General features: G+C 43.7%; 1 protein-coding gene across 1 annotated transcript in view; it reads left to right on the forward strand.

Annotated features, from left to right (window-relative positions):
• The window catches only part of phlpp2 (PH domain and leucine rich repeat protein phosphatase 2), a 102,071-nt gene extending 79,793 nt beyond the window's left edge, over window positions 1-22,278 (forward strand). The window contains exons 11-19 of the mRNA XM_063013057.1: window positions 845-940; window positions 8,038-8,193; window positions 8,986-9,186; window positions 10,981-11,143; window positions 12,844-12,974; window positions 14,632-14,736; window positions 16,258-16,452; window positions 17,693-17,924; window positions 20,015-22,278. Of these exons, the coding sequence (XP_062869127.1) occupies window positions 845-940; window positions 8,038-8,193; window positions 8,986-9,186; window positions 10,981-11,143; window positions 12,844-12,974; window positions 14,632-14,736; window positions 16,258-16,452; window positions 17,693-17,924; window positions 20,015-21,256 (2,521 nt within the window). The 3' untranslated portion in view covers window positions 21,257-22,278. The remainder of the gene's footprint in view (window positions 1-844; window positions 941-8,037; window positions 8,194-8,985; window positions 9,187-10,980; window positions 11,144-12,843; window positions 12,975-14,631; window positions 14,737-16,257; window positions 16,453-17,692; window positions 17,925-20,014) is intronic.
• The last annotated feature ends 3,204 nt before the right edge of the window (window positions 22,279-25,482 follow it).

The following is a 25,482-nucleotide window of genomic DNA, read 5'->3' on the forward strand; positions in this document are numbered from 1 at the left end:
ACTGATGCCTCCCAGCAAGAAGGTCCTGGGTTCAATTCGCAGGTGGAGCCGTCCAGGACCTTTCTGTGTGTCAGGTTAATTGGAGCTACTAAAATTGCTCTAGGTGTGTGTGTGTGTGTTTTGTTTGCCCTGTGATGGACTGGTCCAGGTTGTTTCCTACCTTTCGTCTGGTGAATTGCACCCACCATGATCCTAAATAGGATAAAGCGGTGGTAAAACAGACAACGAATGAATGAATGTTTTATAGTATATTGTAGAAGATTTATAACCATTTTTAAATAGTTATAATTCATGTTTTACCAATCAACATACAGTTTATCACCCATAATGACAAAGTAAAAACATTTTGCAAAAATCAGAAATTTTAATTCTAAAAAATTTAATTCCTAGAAACTCTACAAAATTGGATTTGGACAGTTTTTCCCATTCATAATAGCAGATTCTTTCATCCTGTCAACTTCCATCACATTGGATGGCAATCGTATGTAAACTAATTCTTCAGATTTTCCATGAGGTTTTAGTCTGAGCTTTGGCTTAGTAAGTCAAGAGCATTCCAAAGCTTGCGCCAAAGCCAATCTACTGTTGTTTTGGCTGTATGCTTCGGGTCATTGTTGTGTGAACTGTCACTTTTGTGGTAATAGATTTAAATGTTTAATTTTTAATAGATTTTTAGAACTTTAAAAATTCTCATCGTGGGTCATTAAGTGTAGATCGATGGGTAAAACGGCAATTCTTATATTTAAAATTAAATGCACAACAATAAAGTGTGTTAAATGTCAAGCAGAACTAAAAAGAACTAAACTAAATTGATAATCATGGACATAATTTTGTGCTGATTTAATAGGAACTGTGTGGAATACCTGCCAGACTGGGTTTGTGACAGCAGGAAGATTGAGGTGCTGGATGTCTCCCACAATCTGCTGTTGGAGCTTCCAGCCAGGTCAGTAAGTGTTTATGTATTTTAAATCATCCTCAGAAGACTGTTCAGTGGCCCATCATTTTATTAAGTCAAATTGATGAGATTTACACGGGAGGAATTAAAGTCTGGTCAGCCTTTGGAGGGAAGCCAGGACGGTGGGTGAGTCCACTTACTGTCTGTGTCGAAAGGGTAAGATACAAGGTTTGCACTGGTAAAATGCCAAAATTGCAATGAATGTCACATTAACAGGGAAACTGTTTGTAACTAATTGAACCAAAAGGTTTCTGTGTCGAGATAAACAGTAAGAGTCACTTTCCTGGACTTATTTCTGGATCTATAGACATTTTTGCTGGGACAAATTGGTAATATCCATTAGCAGCATATAGACACATGAAATTAATGTAAGGAACCACTACTTTTAATTTGTCATGATATTTACTATGGTATGAAAATGTATGTTAATAAAAATATCACTAGACAGTCCAAGTTCTGATTTTGGTCAATGTAAGTTATATCACGTCTTAAATAAACTGGCTGTTGGGATTACTATTGATGAATTAAACTAAACTAAAAATGTAGGTTAATTCATATTTAATTAAATTAAATGTACACCGATCAGGCATAACATTATGACCAACTTCCTAATATTGTGTTGGTCCCCCTTTTTCTGCCAAACCAGTCCTGACCCGTCGAGGCATGGACTCCACCAGACCCCTAAAGTTGTGCTGTGGTATCTGGCACCAAGATGTTAGCAGCAGATCCTTTAACTCCTGTAAGTTGTGAGGTGGGGCCTCCATGGATTGGACTTGTTTGACCAGCACATCCCACAGATGCTCGATTGGATTGAGATCTGGGGAATTTGGAGACCAAGTCAACACCTCAAACTTATTGTTGTGCTTCTCAAACCATTACTGAACCATTTTTGCTTTGGGGCAGGCAGGGCGCATTTTCTGCTGAAAGAGGCCACAGCCATCAGGGAATACCGTTTCCATGAAAGGGTGTACATGGTCTGCAACAATGCTTAGGTAGGTGGTACGTGTCAAAGTAACATCCACATGGATGGCAGGACCCAAGGTTTCCCAGCAGAACATTGCTCAAAGCATCACACTGTACTCCATTTGTACTCCCTACGTGCACCACTGCAGACCGGGAACACCCCAAAGGAGCTGCAGTATTGAAGATGCTCTGACCCAGTAGTCTAGCCATCACTTGGTCCTTGTCAAACTCGCTCAAATCCTTACGCTTGCCCATTTTGCCTGCTTCTAACACATCAACTTTGAGGATAAAATGTTCACTTGCTGCCTAATATATCCCACCCACTAACAGGTGCCGTGATAAAGAGATAATCAGTGTTATTCACTTCACCTGTCTGTGGTCATAATGTTATAATTGTATATGAACAGTATATGTTCTTGTAATTCTTCAGGAATGGTTTGAGGAGCACAATGAGTTTGAAGTGTTGACTTGGCCTCAAAATTCCCCAGATCTAGTGAAGCTCTCAGGGGAAATAAAGAACTCTGGAGGGGAAATGCTTTGTAAAGTTGCTATCCAGTGTATCTTACAGGAACCTGTTTTTGGATAATTTTGTTTGCAAGGTCCTGCAGGGTAAAATCAGACCACAGGTAACAGTTGTCCTGGTTATCTGAGTTCTGCCGCGTTATTTGCAGCCTAATGATTTATTTCTACTGTGAAGCTATTTTGCTGCTGTTTGTTTTTAATCTCAATAATGCACAAATACTCACCACCAATACAGCAATATCATTAGCAGTCCTAATCTATATTCAGTCAGTCATTTTAATCTGGTGGAGACAAGTGAGATAAGTACACCCTTGAACTGTCTAGTGATTCATGGACCTTAGGAGAAGCCAGTGGGACTTTGGGTCAGCTATCTTACCGTAGTTAATGCTTTTCCCCCGATTGCATTACGCTTCTTCTCTACTGATGTTGACCAACACTCCTGACTATGGAGTGCCGTGCTTGACACACGCCCCCTCCAACACATGTGCAGTACCGACTGCATCTTTTCACCTGCACGAAGCGAGTTCATATGTGGACCAGCTTTGTGCACGGAGAGTCACACCCCTATCCCATTAACTCACGACTCTGTGCAGACACCAACAATTAGCCAGGGAAGGTTGTAATTCCATCAGTTATGAGGTATTTCCTCAGGCACCCTCCCTGCGAACGAGCCAATCATTACTCGTGTATGCACCCAGCTTGCCGGTAGCAGAGCTGAGATTCGAATTGATGAGTTTGAGATGTCAGCTCTGGTGTGCTAGCATGAAATCTTTTGGGATTTTATTTTAAAACCAACATTTTATTTGGCCACTCAGATGGCGCAGCAGTAAAATACGCTAGCACACCAGAGTTGGGATTTCGAATACATCATATCGAATCTCAGCTCTGCCATCCGGCTTGGCTGGGCGGCCACATGAACAACGATTGGCTGTTGTTCAGGGTGGAATGAGCCGGACCAGGGTTCCTCATAACTGGTGCAAATACGACCTCTGCTGGCTGACTGATGCCGTCTGCGCAGAGTTGGGGAATAATGCTGATCAGGATGTGGCTCTCCGTGCACAAGGCTGATCCGCATATGAACTCGCCTCGTGCAGATGAAAAGAGGCAGTCGGTACTGTGCACGTGTCGGATGGGGCGTGTGTCAGTTGCGAAGCTCCTCAGTCAGCAGTGGAGGGTTGTATCGCTTAAGGTGAAGCGTAACGCAATCAGGGTAATTGGATACGACTAGATTAGGGGAGAAAATTGGGAAGGGGGAATTGGAGAAAAAGAAAAAAAAAAACAATGTTTTACTGATTATAAATAATAATTAATCAAAAACAACATATTTATTATAAGTAGTTATGAATGCAATTTGGACGGTCAGGTAACGCAGTGGTATAATACAGTGGTCCCAAACCCTTTTCGCACCACACACCGGTTGCATATAAGATATAATTCCACAGACCAGCGGGGCAGGAGGATTTAAAACAAAATTATACAAGAGCATAATAAAAAACACAAAGTAACAATATTGTAGCATAACAATATTACTTACCAATGATGAAAAATCAGTGAGAACCCCAAGCTTTTTTTGCTGCAATAAGACGCTCCCACCTAGGGGTGATAGGAGACAATAACATTTGAAGTGTGTGTAATTTTGTTTTGGTTGCCATTACGACCGGTGGTTGGGGACCACTGGTATAATACACCAGCCCACTACCGCTAGGATCTGAATAGAATAGAATGCCTTTATTTGTCATATATACATATACAGACATACAGTACAACTAAATTCTTTCTTAGCGTATCCCAGCTTATTTGGAAGCTGGGGTCAGAGCGCAGGGTCAGCCATTGTACGGCACCCCTGGAGCAGAGAGGGTTAAGGGCCTTGCTCAAGGGCCCAGCAGTGGCAGCATGGCAGAGCCAGGATTCAAACTCTCAACTTTTTGATTGATAGCCCAAAGCTCTATCCACTAGGCTATGACTGTCCCTGTTTTGAATAGGGACAGTGTATGAATCTCAGCGGTGCTGTCAGCTGGTTAGGCGTCTACACAGGAATAGATGGGGGTACTCATCAGTGGGTTCTCGGTGTCGGCCCCAAGTCTGGATAAAATAGAGATGGTTGTGTCAGGAAGGGCATACGGTGTCAAAAGGCCAGAATGATCCACTTTGGCGACCCATAAAATAATACAGCAGCGACTGAAAAGAAAACTACTCATAAATATAACTTATTTATTTTGAGAAATTAAGAGAAAAATAACTTTTCCTTGTGGATTTTATGCATTATATTGCTCTCTCTCTCTCTCTCTATATATATATATATATATATACAGTGTATCACAAAAGTGAATACACCCCTCACATTTCTGCAGATATTTAAGTATATCTTTTCATGGGACAACACTGACAAAATGATACTTTGACACAATGAAAAGTAGTCTGTGTGCAGCTTATATAACAGTGTAAATTTATTCTTTCCTCAAAATAACTCAATATACAGCCATTAATGTCTAAACCACCGGCAACAAAAGTGAGTACACCCCTTAGTGAAAGTTCCTGAAGTGTCAATATTTTGTGTGGCCACCATTATTTCCCAGAACTGCCTTAACTCTCCTGGGCATGGAGTTTACCAGAGCTTCACAGGTTGCCACTGGAATGCTTTTCCACTCCTCCATGACGACATCACGGAGCTGGCGGATATTCGAGACTTTGCGCTTCTCCACCTTACGCTTAAGGATGCCCCAAAGATGTTCTATTGGGTTTAGGTCTGGAGACATGCTTGGCCAGTCCATCACCTTTACCCTCAGCCTCTTCAATAAAGCAGTGGTCGTCTTAGAGGTGTGTTTGGGGTCATTATCATGCTGGAACACTGCCCTGCGACCCAGTTTCCGGAGGGAGGGGATCATGCTCTGCTTCAGTATTTCACAGTACATATTGGAGTTCATGTGTCCCTCAATGAAATGTAACTCCCCAACACCTGCTGCACTCATGCAGCCCCAGACCATGGCATTCCCACCACCATGCTTGACTGTAGGCATGACACACTTATCTTTGTACTCCTCACCTGATTGCCGCCACACATGCTTGAGACCGTCTGAACCAAACAAATGAATCTTGGTCTCATCAGACCATAGGACATGGTTCCAGTAATCCATGTCCTTTGTTGACATGTCTTCAGCAAACTGTTTGCGGGCTTTCTTGTGTAGAGACTTCAGAAGAGGCTTCCTTCTGGGGTGACAGCCATGCAGACCAATTTGATGTAGTGTGCGGCGTATGGTCTGAGCACTGACAGGCTGACCCCCCACCTTTTCAATCTCTGCAGCAATGCTGACAGCACTCCTGCGCCTATCTTTCAAAGACAGCAGTTGGATGTGACGCTGAGCACGTGCACTCAGCTTCTTTGGACGACCAACGCGAGGTCTGTTCTGAGTGGACCCTGTTCTTTTAAAACGCTGGATGATTTTGGCCACTGTGCTGCAGCTCAGTTTCAGGGTGTTGGCAATCTTCTTGTAGCCTTGGCCATCTTCATGTAGCACAACAATTCGTCTTTTAAGATCCTCAGAGAGTTCTTTGCCATGAGGTGCCATGTTGGAACTTTCAGTGACCAGTATGAGAGAGTGTGAGAGCTGTACTACTAAATTGAACACACCTGCTCCCTATGCACACCTGAGACCTAGTAAGACTAACAAATCACATGACATTTTGGAGGGAAAATGACAAGCAGTGCTCAATTTGGACATTTAGGGGTGTAGTCTCTTAGGGGTGTACTCACTTTTGTTGCCGGTGGTTTAGACATTAATGGCTGTATATTGAGTTATTTTGAGGGAAGAATAAATTTACACTGTTATATAAGCTGCATATATATACAGTGTATCACAAAAGTGAGTACACCCCTCACATTTCTGCAGATATTTAAGTATATCTTTTCATGGGACAACACTGACAAAATGACACTTTGACACAATGAAAAGTAGTCTGTGTGCAGCTTATATAACAGTGTAAATTTATTCTTCCCTTAAAATAACTCAATATACAGCCATTAATGTCTAAACCACCGGCAACAAAAGTGAGTACACCCCTAAGAGACTACACCCCTAAATGTCCAAATTGAGCACTGCTTGTCATTTTCCCTCCAAAATGTCATGTGACTCGTTAGTGTTATTAGGTCTCGGGTGTGCATAGGGAGCAGATGTGTTCAATTTAGTAGTACAGCTCTCACACTCTCTCATACTGGTCACTGAAAGTTCCAACATGGCACCTCATGGCAAAGAACTCTCTGAGGATCTTAAAAGACGAATTGTTGCGCTACATGAAGATGGCCAAGGCTACAAGAAGATTGCCAACACCCTGAAACTGAGCTGCAGCACAGTGGCCAAGATCATCCAGCGTTTTAAAAGAGCAGGGTCCACTCAGAACAGACCTCGCGTTGGTCGTCCAAAGAAGCTGAGTGCACGTGCTCAGCGTCACATCCAACTGCTGTCTTTGAAAGATAGGCGCAGGAGTGCTGTCAGCATTGCTGCAGAGATTGAAAAGGTGGGGGGTCAGCCTGTCAGTGCTCAGACCATACGCCGCACACTACATCAAATTGGTCTGCATGGCTGTCACCCCAGAAGGAAGCCTCTTCTGAAGTCTCTACACAAGAAAGCCCGCAAACAGTTTGCTGAAGACATGTCAACAAAGGACATGGATTACTGGAACCATGTCCTATGGTCTGATGAGACCAAGATTAATTTGTTTGGTTCAGATGGTCTCAAGCATGTGTGGCGGCAATCAGGTGAGGATTACAAAGATAAGTGTGTCATGCCTACAGTCAAGCATGGTGGTGGGAATGCCATGGTCTGGGGCTGCATGAGTGCAGCAGGTGTTGGGGAGTTACATTTCATTGAGGGACACATGAACTCCAATATGTACTGTGAAATACTGAAGCAGAGCATGATCCCCTCCCTCCGGAAACTGGGTCGCAGGGCAGTGTTCCAGCATGATAATGACCCAAACACACCTCTAAGACGACCACTGCTTTATTGAAGAGGCTGAGGGTAAAGGTGATGGACTGGCCAAGCATGTCTCCAGACCTAAACCCAATAGAACATCTTTGGGGCATCCTCAAGCGGAAGGTGGAGGAGCGCAAAGTCTCGAATATCCGCCAGCTCCGTGATGTCGTCATGGAGGAGTGGAAAAGCATTCCAGTGGCAACCTGTGAAGCTAAACTCCATGCCCAGGAGAGTTAAGGCAGTTCTGGGAAATAATGGTGGCCACACAAAATATTGACACTTCAGGAACTTTCACTAAGGGGTGTACTCACTTTTGTTGCCGGGGGTTTTGACATTAATGGCTGTATATTGAGTTATTTTGAGGGAAGAATAAATTTACACTGTTATATAAGCTGCACACAGACTACTTTTCATTGTGTCAAAGTGTCATTCTGTCAGTGTTGTCCCATGAAAAGATATACTTAAATATCTGCAGAAATGTGAGGGGTGTACTCACTTTTGTGATACACTGTATATATATATATATATATATATATATTGCATTATATTGGGCATTAACATTGACAAGGTGAGAAGAAGTCTCACTGTTGACTATCTTTTCTATCTCTCTTTACCATTCTCTATCATTAGACTGCTTAGTGGTCTGAGTCTGAGAAAGCTCCTAGTGGGCAACAATGCACTGCAACGCCTCCCTGAACTACTGGACCACATCCCTCTGGAAACCCTGGACCTGCAGCACAACAAGCTCAGCGAACTCCCGGAGGGCTTCTTCTACAAGGCCTTAAAGTAGGTCATTCCTTTTTCAGTCCTGCACATCCTTCGACTATTTCCGGTGCTCTTACAAGTTCTAGTCTTAACATCTTTATGCCGTCCTGCTTTTATTCCTTTTCCGTACTAGACCTCTTCCTTCCACCCTGTCTCTATACGTCAGCTGCAGGTGCCGAACGTGCTACAGCTGGGTTTCTTCCTGCCTCGTGGGCCTGTGGCTCTGCAGCATGCTGCAGTGCTCTTTCGCAGCACAGACAGAATACAAAAACGCACAGCCAGAATCTGATCTGTAGATTGGGCCAAAGCTTGAGCATAGTGAAAGCAGCCTGAAGAAACTGTACAGATCTGTCTTTGCAGATGTCGATGTATAATCTACTTTCAGGCCACTGGAGATGGATCTCCCGTGTTTGTGTAGAAAAGAAAGCAGACTTAGGGTGTGGTGGTGTAATACGAGCCAGAGAAGCAATTTCCAGCTGAATTAAATAATTGGTTGGCCTTTAAGGCCATTATTAAATCTCTAATAATGACATCTAGCAGCGTTGGATCTTTTAGAGCGTCTCCCTGCTTCAGCCAGGATATTTTTCGATAAGTGTTTTCATATTGCTTCCATTAAGAGATGCAAGCCTATCGATTTCCTCTCTTATCTGTTTTATCCTAAGATGCTTGATGAGAGGACGTTGTATCACAGTCATTCCAGCAGGCAGCTCTGTCCATTTGAATAAGTGTCTTTGGATAAGTCATTAGCTGATCGTCTCCATGATTCATATTAACAGGGTAATAAACATACTCATCACTTTTTTTCACCCCCAGTTTAAAATACCTGAATGTATCAGCCAATGCACTGGAAACAATCCCACCGAGTAGCCAATCCGAGGAGAGCTTAAGCACCCTTCAGGAGCTGTACCTCACAGGGAACAACCTGAATGAGAACTGCGCTGCTGTTCTGGCGGGCCACCAGAATCTGCGGGTTTTGCACATGGCCTACAACCAGTTGCTGTCTTTCCCGGCGAGGTATTAAAGTCTCGTAATGTATTCTCTTATCTTATCCTCTTATTATATTTTTTTATTTTCATACAGCAAAAAATCCAGACTAGGAAATCACTATATGGTCAGTAATCCAGAATAAACTGGTTTTGAACCTTAGTGCATTTACTTCATTCATTAATTATAATATATTATATTATATTATATTATATAAACAGTTTCCTTTTTTATTTCTTTTCTGGATTTTCCCATTCATCTCTAAATTTAGTCATTTCCAATTCCCAAATGTGAATCTGCAGCCACTTACGCAACTTCTGATCTGGTCAAGAAGAGTCTGGGGCACCCAGGTGGAACAGCGGAATATTCCACTAGCACACCAGCGGCGAGATTCTGAACTCCTCGGTTTGAAACTCGGCATTGTCACCGGTCGGCTGGGCGCCATCTAGTGGGCATAATTGGCTGTTTCTGCAGCAGACCTGTCTCTGCTAGAGTGGGAGGACTGGACTTTGTGAGTGGGGTCTTTAAACGCTGTGTAAGGACCCTGGTTAGCAGATAGAGCGGCGCCTGTGCAGAATGCATAGGTGAAAAAGGTTTCCGCTAAGGGCTGTGTGCAGGTTGGAGGAGGCGTGAGCAGCAATATACCCACCTCGACTGCAATCAGGGATCCCCCAGCAGCGTAAGATTGACTACGCTAAACTGAGAGAAAATGGGAGAAAAAAGAAGAGTCTAGTCACCACCTGCATGAACTACTGCTCAGGTGGTGCAGCAGTAAAATACGCTAGCACACCAAAGCTGGGATCTTAAATACATCGTATCGAATCTTAGCTCTGCCATCCGGCTGGGCTGGGTGGCTATATGAACAATGTTTGGCTGTTGTTCATCCAGGTAGGGAGCTGGATAGGGAGCTCATAACTGATGCAATTACGACCTCTGCTGGCTGATTGATGGCATCTGCACAGAGTAGAGGAATAATGTTGATCAGGGTGTGGCTCTCCGTGCACAAGGCTGATCCGCATATGAACTCGCCTCGTGCAGGAGAAAAGATAAAGTCGGAGGGGGCGTGTGTCTGTTGCTCTCCTCAATCGTGGGGGAGGGGGTCAGCACCAGTAAAGAGGAAGAATAATGCAATTGGGTAAAAATTGGACGTGCTAGAAAAAAAAAAAATGAACTGAACAAGTAAGAAAGCCAGAAATATTTAATAGATTTAATAAAACTAAAGCTTTTAGTTTTTGAATAGTTTGGAGATGGGGAGGGGCAGGAATTGAGACACATGGTCAAATCCATGGTCAAAATAAAGTCAGGTAAGGCTCTGGCTTGTTTCCCAGGTTGGGCGGTCCGGGTCCTTTATGTGTGGAGTTTGCATGTTCTCCCCATGTCTGTGTGGGTTTCCTTCGGGAGCCACGGTTTCCTCCTACAGTCCAAAGGTTAGGGGTAAAAAGTCGGATCATGGGTCCTCAAAACTGGTGCAACTGCTGTCTCTGCTGGCTGACTGATGGCGCCTGCACAGGGCTGAGAAATAATGCTGATGGGTAATTGGACACGACTAGATTAGGGGAGAAAACTGGGGAGAAAAAAAAAATCTTAATAAAATAAATAATACATTAACTCTGTTATCCTGGTCAAGGTCCACTGGGAAACATTGGGTGTAACAGATCGCTGCGCCACCTGAGCGCACATTGATAGTTATTTTGCTTGATATTAATAATGGTATTTTGTTGCACTTTATTAATGTACCAATTTAAATCATGTATTATTATTAAGGTAAATGAGAATAAAACCTAACAGTAATCTCTGCTGTTTCCTCTTTGTTGTTGATCTCAGTAAGCTAAGCAAACTGGAGCTCCTAGAAGAGCTGAATCTGAGCGGCAACAAGCTGAAGACCATCCCCTCAACTGTTTTCAGCTGCAAGAGACTGCACACCCTGATAGCACACTCCAATCACATCAGTGTCTTTCCTGAAGTCCTGAACCTGCCCGAGATAAAGGTCTGTATGTGATAAGCATGGACAGGACCAACAAAAGTGCCTTTGTTAATACTGGTTGTTATCTAACAGTGCCCTGGCGAACATAATTGACTCTGCATGTAAGTTGGGCAGCACTGTGGTTCAGTGGATAGCACTGTCGCCTCAACAACAACAAGAAGAAGGTCCTTGGTCCTTTTTGTGTGGAGTTTGCATGTTCTCCGCGTATCCACGTGGGTTTCCTTTAGGAGCTCTGGTTTCCTCCCACAGTCCAAAGACATGCAAGTGAGGTGAATTGGTGAGATGGTCACTTCTAAACTAGGTTGTTGGAAAGGTGGCATCTTATGACAAGTCACTGCTTTTGTATGATTCATTGTGCTGCCTGTGTTTGCATATGGAAATAGCTTGACATTATACACTGATCAGCCATAACATTAAAACCACCTCCTTGTTTCTACACTCACTGTCCATATTATCAGCTCCACTACAATAACTGACTGTAGTCCATCTGTTTATCTACATACTTTTTTAGCCTGCTTTTACCCTGTTCTTCAATGGTCAGGACCCCCACAGAGTAGGTATTATTTGGGTGGTGGATCACTCTCAGCACTGCAGTGACACTGACGTTGTGGTGGTGTGTTAGTGTGTGTTGTGCTGGTATAAGTGGATCAGACACAGCAGCGCTGCTGGAGTTTTTAAACACCTCACTGTCACTACTGGACTGAGAATAGTCCACCAACCAAAAAAAAATATCCAGCCTACAGCTCCCCATAGACAGTGTCCTGTGACCACTGATGAGGGTCTAGAAGATGACCAACTCAACCAGCAGCAATAGATGAGCGATCGTCTCTGACTTTACATCTACAAGGTGGGTCTAGGTAGGAGTGTCTAATTGAGTGGACACGGTATTTAAAAACTCCAGCAGCGCTGCTGTGTCTGATCCACTCATACCAGCACAACACACACTAACACACCACCACCATGTCAGTATCACTGCAGTGCTGAGAATCATCCACCACCTAAATAATACCTGCTCTGTAGTGGTTCTGACCACTGACGAACAGCATGAAAGGGGGCTAACAAAGCATGCAGAGTAACAGATGGACTACAGTCAGTAATTGTAGAACTACAAAGTGCTCCTATACAGTTAGTGGAGCTGATAAAATGGACTGTGAGTGTAGAAACAAGGAGGTGGTTTTAATGTTATGGCTGATCAGTGTATTTATGTTTTTTAAAATTCTATTTATGCATTTTCCCCTTGTTCTCGCAATTTAGTCATATCCAATTACCTGGTTGTATCTCTCTTCTACTGCTGCAGATCTCTACTCAATTTTAGTAGCCAACCGCTTCTTTTTACCTGCATGATGCATGTTCACACAGGGATCAGTATCACGTACAGAGAGTCACGCACTGCTCTCTATTATTCACCATCTCTGTGCAGGTGTCACTGACCAGCATCAGCATCTTCTCGTAAACGTAGCCAATTATGTTTGTAAAGGCAACCAGGCAGTCAATAGCAGAGCTGAGATTTAAGCTCAAGATCTCAGAAGTGTTGGACTAGCTTGTTCTACCATGTCTGGTACCTGCATTTCTCTAAGTTATGGTAATGGGGATTTGATAGGAGTTTAATTGGAAGATGGATACATGCTGGGCTCACATTTAAAGGCTCCATCTGTGCACATTTTACAACACATGTCCAATCTTCTGCTTTTTTTGTGTTACAGCTGGTGGATGTGAGCTGCAATGAGCTCACAGAGGTTTTGTTGCCAGATTCTCTGTCTGCCACTCTGCAGGAGCTGGACCTGACCGGCAACAGCAGCCTCATACTGGAACACAAGACCCTCAACCTGTTCAGGTGAGCAACTACGTCTGTTTTGGAGAAAGATCAGCAGTGTAAGCATCAGCACAGGGTACTTTGTATCTGAAAATAGCTCTAAAATGTTTACTGCTAATGTAGTGTCACACCACATGGTTTGAGATCTCCAAATAAAATTCAATATAGAAAATGCATAACAGCTTTTAAGTGATTACTCACCCATTTGAAAGAAGTAATAGCACATTTGGCAACTATTGCAACCAAACACTTCTGATAGCTGAAGATCAGTCTTCCATGTTTTTTGTGAGGAAGTTTTTCCGATGTTGAAGCACAGCATCATTGAACCACCACCATGTAAACCACCATGGTAAACAGCAGCACCCGACCCAGATCAACCACACAGCAGCATAAACTCACAACCGCTGCTTACCTGAGCTTCTCTTCCTCAAATTGAGACAAATCTGTATCTGTGTTGTTCCATTAGGGATAAAATCCACTTTTTTGTAAATGTTTTCCTTCATGTTTCCAGAATATTTCCAGAATATATAAATCTATATCCAACGGGTAATTTATTGTCTCAGCTTTCAAAGCTGTCACTTACACTTCTACAACCAATAAAGAGAGAGCTTTTTTTTTATTCCAGCTCACCTAAATGACACATACCAGAGAAATCCAAAAAAAAATTGCATATCTTGCTTTAGATTAGAGGAACAACCGAAATTCTGCCCAAAATCTGAATTCGGAAGCTCTTATTGGTTTATACAGCTGTTTATCAAGGCTTAAACCACGACGGAATCACTGGAACACATGCACACTGATCCATGGAGTTGTTTACGTAATGAAATAGATCGAGCAAAACGGATGAATCTTTACCATAGATAAGAGCACAGCTCCCTGATTCGATTCCAATGAATAATTCATTTGAAAAGAGTCATTTCTGACTGGTAATCTGTATATCCTAGGCATACTTAATATAACGAATATGGTCATTTTTCGTATAGTGTAAAAAATAATATCGAATATATCAATATTTGCGATATATCACCCAGCCCTAATCTGGGGTCCTTTGTGCCTTCCTGGATGAGTTGTTTGTCTCTCTAGGAAGAATTGACAGGCCAACTACTTCTGGGAAGATTCATCAGTGTTCCAAATATACTCCATTTGAAGATTAACTCTCACTTTGGTTCACTGTAGTCCAAGTGTCTGAGACGTCTTTGTTATCCTTTAAATGTTATATTTCAATCCTTTTTTCTCATCTCATTTTTTAATGATGGCATAGTTTGCTGCTTGTTTAGAGCTTTTTAGAGTACTTCACATTGCTTGGTTTCATTTAAGTGATTCAATTTAGAACAGGGTCAAGTCTGGGTGTGTCCAGCACTTAGACTGAGCACTTAGAATTTTGTTAATTTGTTGATTAAGTAACAAAGAGAGTGCACACCAGGTCATTTGGTATTGAATGACTTTAGTTGCTTCAATAACTTAAATAATAGTTGTAAACTGTATTTTGTGGTTGATCAGGTTGCCAGGTTGTCTTATATTAAGTTTAGTCTGAAAATCTAAGAGGGATAAATATGCAAAAGTACAACAAATAATTCAGAAGCAAACTTAATTATGTGCATGGTTTTTTTTTTTACATTCACATATTCGCTGCCTTTACTGATGACGACTATATTTGTTGTGTTTGAATCTCTTTTAGTCATATTACTACTCTGAAGCTGGACCAGAAGACTGCAGGGGACTCACATGGCACATGTAATCTTTGGGATCATGGCTACGCTGAAATGAGTGGCCAAAGAAACAAGTGAGCAGCACTAAGTCAATGACACATACACTATATTTCCAAAAGTATGCGGACACCCCTTCCTAGCCATGTCCTAGTTACTGGGTTTACGTGTTTGTTATACAGTTTGTTATACAAAAAAGTATATAAGATGGAGGGGCACTTGGGTGGAGCAAGGGGTTATTTGTAATTGTTAAGACAATAGTGGCGAATGATTGGACACAAGTGGCGAATTGGGAACAGCTACATTAGGAGAGTATGGGAATAATGCCCCCAAGATTAATTATATAAGATGAATAATGCACTCGGGTGGCTGCTGAGATTTGGGGTTCGACAGTAATGCTATTGGCTGGTCAGGTATCTGTCAGGGATTGGCAGGGTCTGGGATTTGGCTAAACAGCCTAGTTTTTGGGAGATTAATGATATTTTTCCAGCTCTGAGGCAGCGGTTTGGGGTAGGCCCCTGTGCATAAAGCAAGATCCATAAAACGTCAGTGGCCCCTTTTTTTTTAAAGCATTTTACCCCATTCTCCTCCCGATTTAGCACAGTCAATTTACCTTCTGCTGCTGAGGGATACCCGATTGCATTCGAGGAGAGCATGTCGCTGCTTACGCCTCCTCCAACACGTGGACAGCCCTCCTCTTCTCGGCCCTGCGTTCGACACAGATGTCTCTTCCCCCAGTCAGGGTCCTTACACAGCGTATGAAGATCCCCACCCACACAAAATCCTGTTGTCCCGCCCTAGCAGATACAATGGCCAATTAGTATCTGCTGCAGGCACTGCTAATTATGCCTGCCAGAGCCGACGTGTGGCAATGACGAATTTTGAACCGAGGAGTTCAGAATCTCAGCTCTGGTGTGCTAGCGGAATATCCCACTGTACCACCTGGGCGCCCTTGTTTTATAAAAAAATGGTCACATGTCCATAAACTGGCAACATTGAATCCTTATGTTCATTGCCGTGTGTTTTGCCATGTGGGCTCAGATCCCGTTGTTTGCAAGAGCTCATATTGTATTTTTAATGAGCCATCGGTTTAGGCTCCTCCTTAAAGGGCTGCCTCCATTCCTCTGTCTCTGCCATCACTGTCACACATCTGTTTCTTTTCTCTGCTCTGTCTTCTGTTTATTTGCTTATAGTAGTTTATGTATACAATGGTGTGAAAAAGTCATTGCCCCCCACCCTTTTCTGAATTATTTCAGGTCATATAAAAAACAAGGATGTTTTTCCACCACTCAGGTTCCCCTGTTGTGTTTAATGTTTCTAAATGACTCAGTCTGACTGAATGGCAACCACAAACACGCCACTAATTCAGTGTAAACTTTGTACTGAGAATAGTCCAGTTCCTCTTTTATGATGGCATTTATCACTAAGGGTGGCTGGCAAATGTATGTACAGTCTAATGCAAAAGATTGGATGTGAAAATAATCTGCAGGGCATCTACACAGACAATTGTTTCCCGGTAAAACCTGACCCACCGCAACCCTGACCAAGATAAAGCGGTTTAGGGAATTAAGCGTCTAAGCTCTGCTCCGTCTGTGTAGGCTGTGCGTGTCCGTGCTGACCATGGACCGCTTTGGAGATGGCATGGAGGCGGTGTACAGCATATTTGATGGTGACCGTAATGAAGAGGTGCCACGACTGCTCCAGTGCACCATGGGAGACGTGCTGGCTGAAGAGGTCCAACACAGCTGTGTGGACAGTGTGTACATGTCCAACACATTTCTCACCTCACACAGGTGGGTGTTATGCATGCACGCTCAAACACTTTGTGCAATGAATGAATGATGAGCACTATTAAAAATCATTTTTATGTTATTGAGGGTTTACACCGATTAGGCATAACATTATGACCACCTTCCTAATATTGTGTTGGTCCTCCTTTTGCTGCCAAAACAGCCCTGACCCGTCGAGGCATGGAGTCTGACACCTTTCTATCAGAACCAGCATTAACTTCTTCAGCTTTTTGAGCTACAGTAGCTCGTCTGTTGGATCGGACCACACGGGCCAGCCTTCGCTCCCCACGTGCATCAATGAGCCTTTGCCGCTCATGACCCTGTCGCCGGTTTACCACTGGACTAACACAGGACCACCACAGAGCAGGTATTATTTAGGTAGTGGGTCATTCTCAGCACTGCAGTGACACTGACATGGTGGTGGTGTGTTAGTGTGTGTTTTGCTGGTATGAGTGGATCAGACACAGCAGCGCTGCTGGAGTTTTTAAATACCGTGTCCACTCAGTGTCCACTCTATTAGACACTCCTACCTAGTTGGTTCACCTTGCAGATGTAAAGTCAGAGACGATGGAGGTGGTTTTAATGTTATGGCTGATCAGTGTATAGTCGTAAGTATGTGAGTGCCTGATTGTGAACTTGGTGGACATCTCTTTCCAAACAATGGGCATTAATATAGAGTTGCCACCCTAACCCAACACCCCATTTTGCAGTGGACAGCATCCACTCTTTGGAAAGAGTTTTCAATGAAGTGTGTCTTCATTAATTTGTGCCCATTCAGTAAAAAAAAAGTATTAGCGGGGTCAGGCTTTGAAGGCTCTGCCATCAACCCCAGTAAACTCCTCGAGATCTGTCATGCTGGAACAAGAAATGACATTTCCTAGCTGCCACAAAGTTGGAGACGTATTATGGTGGGTCCGGTTCCACCGGGAAACACTGGGAGCGAGGTGGGAACACCCTAGACAGGGTGCCAATCAAACGCAAGGCTTCGGCTATCCCACATGTCAGACGTAACCAATCATGTCTATGTAGACGCCTGACTGGCCAATAGCACAGCTTATTCATCTTATACACTTTTTAGCCATGGGTGTAGCTGAAACACCCAAACCCACTATTTTTAAAGGGTGTCAACATATGTTAGACCAAACAGTTTATTTAGACGTATAAATGTCTTAATACATATAAATAAACAATATTGTACAGAGTGGATATAGGATGCAGATTATTGTTTTTTTTGGTACCACAGAAAGCTGGGGATGGCCGGACAGAAGCTTGGTGCGTCGGGTCTCCTCTGCTACATTCATCAGGAGCCCTCAGAGCTAGGAAGCTACTTCAGCCTGACTGTGGCCAACGTGGGCACCTGCCAAGCTGTTCTTTGCAGAGACGGCCAAGCACTGACCTTGTCCAAGGTCTTTAGTCTGGAACAGAGTGCTGAGGAGACAGAGAGGGTGAAAACAGCCAAAGCAATTATAACCGAGGTAAATTTTACCATAACATGTTCATTTACTGGTTTGCACCCTGCATCTGTAAAACATACATAAGATGTAACATCTAACATGTTTCACATATGATGTTTAAGTGTAATTTATGGGTAAACTTCTGTATAGCTTATTTAGTGAATCATTCTAATTTGCAGTTTTCCTCTGCAGGATTAGGATTTTGTCTCTTAAAGCCAGATTTATTCTTATACTTTTTTTAAATAAATTGTTTCCCCTTTTTCTCCCCCTTTAGCGCATCCAATTGTTTAATTTGCATCATGTGCTTCCTCTCTGTCTATGCCGAACCCTGCCCTGACCGAGGAGATCATAAGCAGCAGCCAGATGCATTTTTGCCACCCACACATTGATGAGTTTGGTGCCACCTAGCGTTGCATGCGGAGAGACACACCCTAAGGGCACTCTTCCTCATCTCTTGTGCAGGCGCCTCTAATCAGCCGGCAGAGGTCGTAATCGCATTCTGACAGAGAGAGACCCACATCCACGGTTCTTTGTCCCACCCCCCCCAACTGAGCAACCGGCCAATCGTTGCCCATACAGCCACTCAGCTTCGAACCGGTGAAGCAGAGCTGGATTCGATACCACGTACTCAGAATCCAGCCCTGGTTGCAGCGTGTCTTTTTACCGGATGTATTCTTAGATTTTGGTTTAAAGGTGGATGGAAAGCAAAAATTGAGTTCCTAAATGACGTTGAGTTAAGGTACCACTGTATGTGGTCAGCACATACAGTGCAGCAGGGTTACGGCAGGGTCGGATGGAGCCAGACCTTTTTGTCTGATTAAGTTCAAACTGTAATTTACCCACTGTAACATTTACCCACTGTAACAATCATATCAGTCATATGCACCCTTCAGGCCAGGCACTCATCAGATCAGAGACAACTGACTGTGGGTGTGTTTGAAAACCTAGGGAGCTGCCTTGCTGTCTTACTGCCTACATAGGCAGCTGCCTCAGTAGAGAGAATTCTAATAAGTCAATGACTTATAAGACAGGTTATTCGAACGCGCTACTTAGACAGCGATTCCATCGGATTGAAACCAGTGGGATGGGGTAGCACAGCGTGCTAGCATGTCAACTAACTCTCTTCTCCCTATCTCCCTTCGTGTACAGAAAACGGTTACATTCGCTGACAAGCCCGAACTTGCAAATAAAAACACTCGTGCAAGTTTATACAAGTTAAAAATCAATAATAATTTATTTACGTTTGAAAATAACTAGTTTCTCCGCACCGTCAGCCATGTTTTTAGTTTTTTTTTTGTGAGAGAAGAGCTGCCGCACTGAATGCTGGGATTGCCTTGATCACTAAGGACGCTTCCGATGCTCACTCGTTCTTGAGTCAAAATAACATTGACATTTTAAGATGCCTCAGTAGTGAGGATATTAAGGCATCTAGGATTTCGAACAGCTTCATTCTCGGGAGCGCGCATAGGATGACGTAAAATGCTGCCTATGTAGAGAGCTCACTAGCTTTTTGAACACACCCTATGTCTGAGAGGTGAACACTACAGGGATTTATGTACTTGTCGTTGCAACAGAGAATATAGAAAAACTAGTGTGGTCATCCATACCTGCACATGCTCTTTGTGTAATGTGATGCTGACCGATGTGTCAGAAGAGGCGTGCGCTAGCTTGTGGCGCTCATTTGCTTGTTAGGGCATTGTGTGGCAGACTGAGATCCGGGTGGAAATTTGGCATATCAGTGTACATATTCAAATTAATTGGCCCAACTAAGCCCTGACTCATGGCATACGATGTTGTCTGTTTGGAAAACATATTAATTCTGAATAGTAGTTTACTGAAATAGGGTTAATGCACAATGTTCCTGCTAATATTAGCTTTCGCTCAGTTATTTTAACTTGGTACTGATAAATTCCTAGTGAAGTGTGAAAAGAATGTACTGTATAATTTTAGCATTACTAATTTAGAATTAGAGTTTTATGACTTCCTGCAGTCTTGCTATTTTCAGTTCCTCTTGATCACTCAGTACGTTCCTTCATGCTCATACTCCGAAGCTAACATCTGACCGCAACATCTGAACAACTGAAGTGTCCTCTGATCTCTTTGTATTGCAGGATAACAAGGTGAGTGGGGTAACATGCTGTTCTCGCCTGCTGGGCTGCTCCTACCTGTCACCTTGGGTGTTACCCAAGCCCTGGGTGCGCACTGAACCCCTGTGTACACAGGATGAATTTCTAATCTTGGGAAACAGGGCGCTTTTTCAGCACCTCTCCTACCAGGAAGCGGTGAAAACCGTACTGGCTGTCCGAGACCCGCGGGCCGCTGCCAAAAAACTCTGCACGCTTGCTCAGAGTTATGGGTGCCGGGACAATGTCGGGGCAGTGGTGGTGGCTCTGCACATTGGGGAGGATAGTTGTACCTGTGAGCCTCCTCTCTCCAATGATGTTCGAGTGACTACTGTACCTACCCCCATTTCCATATCTGTGCCACCTGTTGATCCAGCCACTTCCTCCTCTAGTAGTGGCATTGCTTCAGAATTCAGCAGTGAGACATCTGCCTCAGAGGTGGGCAGTGAGGCTGGCTCTACAGCATCTGATGAACAAAATTCCTCAGGCCCTAATGCACGCCCGGAGCGCCACTGCAGCCTACACCCAGCTGCCACATTGTGCAATTCTGTGGGTCCTGGAAGCCTAGTACCGGGAAATCACCCTGCTCTCTTCCAGCGACAACCTTCCTCTGCTACCTTCTCCAGCAATCAGTCCGACAACGGTTTGGACAGCGACGATGAGGCACCGTTGAACGGCGTCATTTCCAACGGGAGTAAGTTGGAGGTGGAGGTAGACATCCACTGCTGTGCTTTTCAGCTCCGCTCTGGACGTCCTGACAGCCCGAAGGAGCTGGACCTCCGGCATGATTATTCCAACAACAAGATGCGTCGTCAGAACAGCGTGGTGGTCTCGACCGCGAACGGCTGCCTCCTGGCTGTTTGTGGCCGGGAGATCTCAGACCTGAAAAAGTCTCCATCTACTTCCAGCCTCTTTTGGAAAAAACTCTCCAACGGTTCCATCGTGGCACCTGAGGACAGCCACAACGTCATTGAGGTAGCGCTTGAAGCACCTAAAAAGAAATCTGGTTATTTTGCTGCGCCTGCTCAGCCAGACCCTGAGGATCAGTTGGTTGTCCCTCCCAGTCTGGAGCAAGATGTTCGGGAGCAGCTGATGAGCCAAAATTCTGTGGTTCCAGGCCCCCCACCTTCATTGACTCCACCTATCAACAGAGATCCAAACTGGGACCAACCTCACCCTGGTCTCCCTCCTACCACATTTCAACAGGAGGTCTATGACACGGCATTGTAGTCGGTGCTACTTTGTGATCTAGTGCCATATTTTAAAGGCAGGTTGGAGTCGTCTTCTTGGTACCTGTGATTCTCCAGTTCATTCAGCTCACATCTGTGCGTGAAGGCCTGCATGTGCTTATGTGGTAGCATCCAGCGTACCTGGATTGGTCTGGGGTGAAATCTCACAAGCAGGATACTAGAGAACTGGGAAAATGCACACATTTCAGGACCAGTTAAACGAGGTCTTGAGAAGGATGGGCTGTCCCATAGAAAAAACTACAATGTGAACTAGAATACCTCATAGCTACATTGCCCTTTACGACTGGAGTCACACATCTAAGCAGGATTTTGTTTAATAGCAGAAAGATTTAAGGGGCTAAACCGTGACCAGAAGGTAAGAAAAGTGCCTATTGCAGTTGGTTATGGGGTTCCAGGGTCCACACTGGTCTGGTATGCATTTTTTATTAGCCAGTAATGCCAATTCATTTTTTTCTCCTAATTGTTGCCATCCTGGTCCTGAAGGAAAAGCCGTTCTTTATTGTATGGAAACTTTCTCTGGAATGAATTCTGGTTATTGCTGGAGCACAGGTCAACGTGGAGGACTTTTTGGAACCCTTTTGCACAATGAAAAAGAATAGTGCATCACACAGCACATTCTGGGCTGTGGTGGAAACGTGCAATAGTGGTGGTAGGTCATCCTGTATGTTTCATAACATTGAAGCATCAAGCACACAGCCCTCTAATTTGGATGGGGAACAGAAAAAAAGACCTTATTACTTCGGGCTAAAATCACAGCATAGTTGGGAGCTATTAGGAGTACTTGAAATGTGCCATGAGCAACTGGTTTAGAGCTCCTTAATGCATAAATACTGTACATATTTGATCTTTGCACTAAACTGCTGCAAAGTAACGCTGATACTGATTGAGCATGACTGGGCTTTTTTTTTCATCTAGTATCCGAACCAGGAAATTAGTCATTAATACATATTAAATCTGTATTTTCAGCAGATTTTGTGCCATTAAACGTGAGATTGTTTTGGAGCAGTTGCACTTTTTTTAAAAGCTTTGACAATGTGATCAAAATGGCTAGCTTTGTTTGTACATACATACCTTGTGTCTACTAACATCATAAATACCTTTAGTATATTTAAATGCATAAATCTAATTAATAACATAGTTTAGCAGAACTAATTATGTAATATACACAGATCAGCCATAATATTTAAACCACCTCCTTGTTTCTACACTCACTGTCCATTTTATCAGCTCCACTTACCATATAGAAGCACTTTGTAGTTCTACAATTACTGACTGTAGTCCATCTGTTTCTCTGCATGCTTTGTTAGCCCCCTTTCATGCTGTCCTTCAATGGTCAGGACTCTCACAGGACCACTACAGAGCAGGTATTATTTGGGTGGTGGGTCATTCTCAGCACTGCAGTGACACTGACATGGTGGTGGTGTGTTAGTGTGTGTTATGCTGGTATGAGTGGATCAGACACAGCAGTGCTGATGGAGTTTTTAAACACCTCACTGTCCCTGCTGGACTGAGAATAGTCCACCAACCAAAAATATCCAGCCAACAGCGCCCCATGGGCAGGATCCTGTGACCACTGATAAAGGTCTAGAAGATGACCAACTCGAACAGCAGCAATAGATGAGCGATCGTCTCTGACTTTACATCTACAAGGTGGACCAACTAGGTAGGAATGTCTAATAGAGTGGACAGTGAGTGGACACTGTATTTAAAAACTCCAGCAGCGCTGCTGTATCTGATCCACTCATACTGGCACAACACGCACTAACACACCACCACCATGTCAGTGTCACTGCAGTGCTGAGAATGATCCACCACCTAAATAATACCTACTCTGTAGTGGTCCTGTGGGGGTCCTGACCATTGAAGAACAGGGTGAAAGCAGGCTAAAAAAGTATGTAGAGAAACAGATGGACTACAGTCAGTAATTGTAGAACTACAAAGTGCTTCTATGTGGTAAGTGGAGCTGATAAAATGGACAGTGAGTGTAGAAACAAGGAGGTGGTTTTAATGTTATGGCTGATCAGTGTAAGTATGTATGAGTTGGGCATTACTGTGTAATACCAGTGTACATATTTTGTGTTTTAAAGTGAAAAGACAAAAACACAACCTTTGCAACAAAACATTAAAATGATAAATACATTATTTTTTTTATTCTGCAAGCATTATTGCACAATTACTTGCACACTGTTTAATTTTCTCCCTTTCGGCTGCTCTCGGTTGCCACATTAAATGACTTCTCCCAATTTTAGCACTGCCAATAACTCTTCTGCTGCCGGGGACCCCTGTTGCGTCCGAGGAGGGTACATTTGCGCGACACATGCTCCCTCCGACCCCCTCTTATTCTCCCATACGCACTGATCTCAGTGTTCCTCCACCTCTGTACAGGCACCTCGGGCTACTGACCAGGGTCCTAACACAGCGTCAAAGACCCCACCTACTTATTATTCCGGCTTTTTCCCACCCAGCAGACTTGGTGGCAAATTTGGTCTGCTTCAGACACTGCCAATTGTGCCTACTAAGGGGTGCCCAGCCGGTCAGTAACAAAGCTGAGATTCGAATTCGGAATATCCTGCTGTACCACCTGGGTGCCCAGCCCTCTTTATTTATATTCGGGCTTGGGACAGAACTGAAAATGCACTGACAGTTGCACCTTCCAATTGTTAGGCTGTGTAGATGACAGACGACCTTTACAATCGAACTACAGCCTTTATATTCCATATAAAAACAAAAAAGAAACAATTGCTTCAGATGTCATTTGGTTAGGGGTGTCAACCTTTCGCATACATCTGTATTATAAATTGAAGTAGCGCATCTTGTGAAAGACCACCTGCTATTAGTCTAGCACTCTGGTTTTTCATGGCATGTAAATTAATTGGTTGTCTTAACACACACACACACACACTGTACTGAATACTGTTTCTAATGAATATTATCACATGTGATGTTGAGTGTCTTGACATACTATTATGTGTGGCATTAGATCAAGTGGTTCAACCTTAACCGATGCTACATACTCACGTATTTACGCGTCAAATGAGTTAAAAGCAACTAGAACCTAATAGCCGTGAAAGATTGTGCCTCTATCTGTTAATCAGGGTCCTTACACAGCATTAAAAAACCCCACCCACATAGTCCGGTCATCTCGCCCCAGCAGTCACGGTAGCCAAGTAGTGTCTGCTGCAGGCACTGCCAATTTTGCCCGCTAGATGGCGCCCAGCCGACCGGTGGCAACGCCGAGTTTCGAACCACAAAAGCATTTTCACTGGTGCTCTCAGACTTTTGGTCCCCACAGAGGATTTTCTTTAAGCAAAGAATTAAGCTGAGCTTTTCTTCACTGTATGCAAATTATTTGCAAAGTCAGCAATAAAATACGCTAGCACACCAGAGCTGGGATTTTGAATACATTGTATCAAATCTCAGCTCTGCCATCTGGCTGGGCTGGGCGGCTATATGAACAATGTTTGGCTTGTTGTTCATCCAGGGAGGGAGCCAAATAGGGACCTCATAACTTATGCAGTTATGACCTCTGCTGGCTGATTGATGGCGTCTGCACAATGTAGAGGAATAATGCTGATCAGGGTGTGTCTGTCCGTGCACAGGGCTGATCGCATATGAACTCGCCTCGTGCAGGTGAAAAGATGCAGTCGGCTACTGCTCACGTGTCGGAGGGGGCGTGTCAGTTTGCTCTCCTCAATCAGGGGTGGGGGTCAGCACCAGTAGAGAGGAAGCATAACGCAATTGGGTAAAAATTTGTACACGCATTTTAGCAGCACATCCCTGAGATCCACGATTTAAACTTGGCCAGTCAGACATCTACATGGATATGGTTGGCTAGTAATTGTGGGATGGGAAGGAGAAACAGCCTAGATATTGGAAGGTGCATTTGTCAGTGAGCTCTTAGTGCTGGTCCCAAGCTTGGATAAAATAGAAGGGTTGAGTTGGGAGGGCCTTTGGTATAAGAACTGTGCCAAGTCTGGTATGAGGACTAGATCCGCTATGGCGAAAGAAATAAAATATCATAAAATAATTGAAAATTTAATTTAAACTAAGTTTTAGACTTGAAGTATCGTTTCCAATTATTTATTGTTCCGATTCATCTCTTTATTTGCATCGACCACTGTATCCTGGTCAGGGTCATGGCTGGTGCGCAAAGCAGGAATACCCTGGACAGGGTGCCTATCCGTCTCAGCCATCCCCATCCCCTCC

The sequence above is a fragment of the Trichomycterus rosablanca genome, chromosome 17, assembly GCF_030014385.1.
Source record: "Trichomycterus rosablanca isolate fTriRos1 chromosome 17, fTriRos1.hap1, whole genome shotgun sequence".
In the NCBI taxonomy this organism is placed as follows: Eukaryota; Metazoa; Chordata; class Actinopteri; order Siluriformes; family Trichomycteridae; genus Trichomycterus; species Trichomycterus rosablanca.